Source organism: Ctenopharyngodon idella, chromosome 7 (genome assembly GCF_019924925.1).
Source record: "Ctenopharyngodon idella isolate HZGC_01 chromosome 7, HZGC01, whole genome shotgun sequence".
Classification (NCBI taxonomy): domain Eukaryota; kingdom Metazoa; phylum Chordata; class Actinopteri; order Cypriniformes; family Xenocyprididae; genus Ctenopharyngodon; species Ctenopharyngodon idella.
Window position 1 is genome coordinate 2,408,490 of NC_067226.1, and position 5,254 is coordinate 2,413,743.

Consider the following 5,254-nt stretch of genomic DNA (forward strand, 5'->3'; position numbering starts at 1 on the left):
ATTAAGGACACACATGGTCCAAAAACACAAACAATAAAACAGACAAATACAAAAAAAAAATCCACGATATCACATATAGGCTAAAACGGCAATGGTTCCACATACTGGAGAAGAACCTGACTGAACTTGGTGCCAGGTTCGTCAGTGTTGAAATTATCCTGTTTGCAGAGTCTGATAACCTAAACATACATCTGTACGATATTGCACAGCACAGCAGGTGGGCACGCCAACACTGACAAACATTTGGCTTGCACTGCTCCATCGTGGCACCTTAAGCAACAGCTCTCGTTCCATCATAATATGCTACATTGAGTTTAAGCATGCTGCTCTTTATGTGGCGCCGCCACAAATGGGCAGTATACACAGGAGTACAATATGATCTAAAAAGTGTAGTCTTCACAGATCCTGAACACATACTAAATTTGTGAATCAGCATATTAGCTTGTGCATACATCGTATGACACTGTCTGTAAATGTCCCTATCATCTTCATTTATATAATGTAAAGTATTAAGCCTCATCACATACTTTAAGGACAATACCAGACAGAGAGAAGTCAAGATATGTATTTTATGTAAGCGCTATACAAATAAAATTCACTTAGATACAGTAACATCTATTTTTTCCTTCTACATGTTTGCTTTTGTTTGATTTGCTTAACATTTTATTCAATGGCCATGTCTTATTCTCGCTGCCTCTCTCGTTCTTTCGGTGATGTTGTAGCTACAACTTCTGGAAAAGAAGAAGCAGCTGCTGGTGCAGATGGGAGAGGCTCAGGAGCTCAAGGAACATGTGGACCGGCGTGAGCAGGCTGTGGGCAGGGTGCTGGGATGTTGCCTGACCCCAGAACAGATGCGTGACTACAGTCACTTTGTGAAGATGAAAGCGGCCCTACTAGTAGAGCAGAGGCAACTGGATGACAAGATCAGGCTCGGCGAGGAGCAGCTCAGGGGACTTCGAGAGAGCCTCGGCCTGGGGCTGGGGGTCGGTCTGGGGTACGGGCATTACTGAGAAGTGCTTTAAATAATAGACATTATTTTAAGATTACTGTTTCTATGTCTAACAGGATTCGAATTGGACTTTGTACTGAAAAGACATTGTACTGCAGTATGTTTCAAAGAATGGACATTGCATTGATTTAACAACTGAGTACAGAAGAGCACAACTACCACAGAATGATGTTAAATTTGAAAACACTACATCACTACTTGAAGTTGTCTGTTAGGACTTCAGCTGCACTAATAAACGTTCAGTAAAGTTTGCGCTTACTCAGTTAACCTCAGTCACCGCCAAAGAACGCATGTGTGCGTATGCTTCTCATTGAATACAGCAGGGGGAGTGTCCATGCACTGCTATTTATTTATTTATGTGTGTATATAATCATACACACAATATATATATATCCCTGTCAGTAAATTAGAGAAACCTGGATTCAAGGTCACATTGCTTTAACACCAATTTACAGCCTTACTCTGCTGCATGTATCTGATTTCTTTCCACTCTTTGGCATGATAAACATTGTTTCGTTTAAAATGTTTTGTGAAGTATTTGTATGTACATTGAAAATGTGTACATAGTGGATGCTAAAGTGCGTCTTTAAGTCACAGAAGTTTCATTCTGTCATAACTGGAACTTTTCTTAAATGAAACATTGTGACCTGTTATCGCAGTGTTTTCAAGAAGTGACCTTTTTTTGTACTTAAATTTCATATTTAGTATGCCTTATAGTACTTGTTACACTTTTCTCGGATAATTATTATTGCCAAAGATAAAGTTTGTCTTTGTGAACATTAGAAGATAAATGTGCTGTGCCTGTTTTGAGGAATGACATGCAGAAATGTTTTGAGAAAACCAGCCTTGCCTTACCAAAGCCCTTATATAGACGTGTTTCCTTTGAATAAGAGTTTTTAGTTAAATGAGATGCACTGTGTTTAACCTTACGTATCATCTCACACGCTGACATGGCAACTTTTGAGGCGATTGCTACTAGATTTCCTTATCTTTTTGAGAAACTGGACATTTCTCTAAAAGGAAGGAGAATGCTGCTTCATTGACCATTTACCGCCTTGAAAGTCTTTATTTTATTTTTTTTTGCAAAACAAAGGAACATGAGATGAAGATTAAGGAAAGATTAAGAAGCGAGATATATAGTTGATTTGTATTTGAAGGGTTTGCTGTATAGGAATGAAGAATGAATGTAAGTATTTGGTTTCAAAAATGCAGATCAAGAAGGCAAATGTGCCTTAGTGCTTATTTTTGCTGTTTTAATTTTTGCTTTACTTTGTATAAACGTTATAGTTTATTTACTATAAACTCTTGTTCATTTGTTGTATCATACATTGTAAACAGCTTAGCGCTGGAGATGAAAGGAAATATTTGGTCTATTGATAATTTCATCCTGTTTTTTTTTGTTTTTTTTTGTTTTTTTGATTGAAAAGATTCATTGTAAAACGTGTACAATTAAAAATATCTTATCAGGGTTATGCCTTTGTTTTAAGTTCATTCTGAAAAAGTTAGGTAGCTAGCTGACAACATTTTAGGGACTTGACATGCTGTGTGGTGTTGCATGATATACTCCTAATATTTTGCTAATTAATTTATAATTATGCATGAAGATTTTAGAGGCTGTGGAGTATTTGCATTTTAAAAATACATCACATTGTTTGTTTGAACATTAATAATCATTCTAATGTTTGAGATGTGACTTAATAGGTTAATAGATAGTCTTTACGTAATTAATAATTAACGAGGGTGTTGATTGGATGGAAGGAAGTGCGAACGTGAGCTTGAAGCTACTTGGCGGGAAACGTAAAGGATAAATAAAACGTGCAAGCATTGTTTTTTACTCACAGCTCTTCATTGCTGGTTTACAATAAGCTACATGATGTTTGGCTTTGTACGAGCTCTCAGAAGCACGAGATTTACTCCACGACAGCAAGCGTTTACCCCGCGTTTCTACATTACCTCTAAATCTGCAAAAAGCAAGGTCGGCGTTGTGGTAAGTTCAACGGGAATGCAATAATAAAGGGAAATCAAGAGTAATTTCCATGAAATAGTTTTTCCGAACAGTTTTTAGTTTAAAACACGAGAAAATTCTTATGTAGAAAAATTGAGTGAGTTTTTTTTTTTTTTTTTTTTTTTTTTTTTTATATATTTATTTATTTATATATATATATATATATATATATGTTTTAAACATAACGCCATTAGCTCATGTTTCCGCTTTTTGTGTTGGTCAGATTGTTGAAGCCATGATTCATTAAACTAATTTTGAATCTAAATGATTATTTAACTATTAAAATGCTCTCAAACAGTACAGTGCTCTTCTATGAACTTCCTCTCGCGTAGATATTGCGTGCTCTTGCACTAGAAAGCTCCAGGATTAAACGTTGTTTAAAGTGATCAACCAATCAGAATAGACTTCATCGACGAAAATGCTAAATGATATATTATTGGTCGAGCTTGAACTGCAGCTGTTATTCTTTTGACAAATAAAGATCTTTAGTTTCTTTAGTTTAATTTTTAACAATAATTAAATGTTGCTTAAAAATTGCTCAGAATGGGGCGCTTGAATGATTTGTACATATAAATAACTTAGTCTGTCTAGCTGCCAGAGGTGTAAAGAGTACCTGAAAACCATACTTGAGTAAGAGTACTGATACCTTACATTGAAAATGACTCCACTACAAGTTACAAGTACCCAATTCCAATACGACTTGAGTAAAAGTCTTAAAGTATCTGATTTTAACAGTATTTAAGTATTTTACTCATGCTGAATATAGGCTCAGAGATGCACTAGTCCTGAGAGACATACCAGTGAAAATAAGAAACAATTGATTTGTAAGATGAGAAATCAAGTTTATTTTCTAAAATAAAAATAACACTGAACCTCAATGTTGCAGTAAATCAAGGTCGACAACAACCTTTTAAACGTCTACAAAGTCTCAGTTGAGCTCAAGTGTACAGAAAGGCCATAAATATACCAATATTCCTTCAAAATGGTCTTGTCAATATAGCGGATAAATAAAACAATGTTAAGTAAAATTAAATGGTCAAAGTCTACTGTATGTGCTGGTTTGAGCCTCATCACCAGCTGCAGTCATTTCCTCATCTAATAAATCAAACATCTGCGATCAGCAATTACCTGCTAATGCACTCACATTCACGTAAAGTATCCTTGTTAGCTGCCATGAAAAATGTAATTTGTAATTGCATAACTCATCACAAGTGTAGTGGAGTAAAAAGTACATTTACTTGCTCGAATGTAGTCAAGTAGAGAATAAAAGTTGCCAATATCTTTGATACCCAGTACAACTACAAAGTAGCTAAAAAGATACTTAAGTACAGTAATTAATTACATTTACTCAAGTACTTTACAGCTCTGTAGAGACAATACAGGTCCAACCCCTCTGAAACGATTTCTGTAAAAACATTATATGGCTCCTAAGATACACTGCAATTAAAAGTTAAACGTTATGTCAAATTACATTGCAATCAATTTTTAACTGGAACAATTACAATAATGGGTAACAATTTTGTTTCCTATCAAATCAACATCGTACATCAAAATAATGCCATACTTGTGCAGAAAAATTCAAGTTCTTGGTTTTGTAGGTTGTTGACCCGAATAGAGAACTGATCGGACGTATTAAGTCCATTTTGTGAACAAGTCCAGTTTTGTAAACCTGTTCAACTATTTTTTTTTTTTTTTTTTTTTTTTTTTTTTAAAAAGTTAATTCACAAGTTGGGCATCACTTGAATGCATACGTGGGTCTATAGGTTTTCATACTTGCCTCCCTTTTTTTTTGGCAAATATTGTGTACTCAGGCATATATCCTTCCCCTCACACTTTTAGGAGAGTGTATTTGTGATGGCCTTTCTCTCTATTGCTGTCCTTGGTCCGGCTGGATGGATCCTGTCCAACTCGTCTGACTCCCACAGAAAAAAGCAATGAGGAAGGAGATTGATGCCTCCAGCTGGAGATTAGATGCTTCTTTTGTAGTGTAGTGGTTTGAGTTGTACAGGATTCCAAAATGTAATTGATGTTTCCCAAACCTACTTTAGATAACCTTCAGACTGTACAAGGCATAAAATGTAAAGTGAACACTTATATCATTGTGACGTCTAAGATGAAATTAAACCAATTGATTCAATGGTGGTCATTCTTTTTGTTACTGGCTTGGATCCACTTCTGATTCCTGCCTCTGTCGTCACATTCACAATTAATGAAACAACCACAAATTCACTTTAGTCATG

The 5,254-nt window shown here is 35.5% G+C and overlaps 1 protein-coding gene across 6 annotated transcripts in view; it reads left to right on the plus strand.

Annotated features, from left to right (window-relative positions):
- The window catches only part of shroom4 (shroom family member 4), a 61,727-nt gene extending 59,249 nt beyond the window's left edge, over positions 1-2,478 (plus strand). For all 6 annotated transcript variants that reach the window (XM_051900390.1, XM_051900392.1, XM_051900394.1 and 3 more), the window contains one exon: positions 723-2,478. In XM_051900390.1, the coding sequence (XP_051756350.1) occupies positions 723-1,010 (288 nt within the window). In that variant the 3' untranslated portion in view covers positions 1,011-2,478. The remainder of the gene's footprint in view (positions 1-722) is intronic.
- Positions 2,479-5,254: the final 2,776 nt, after the last annotated feature.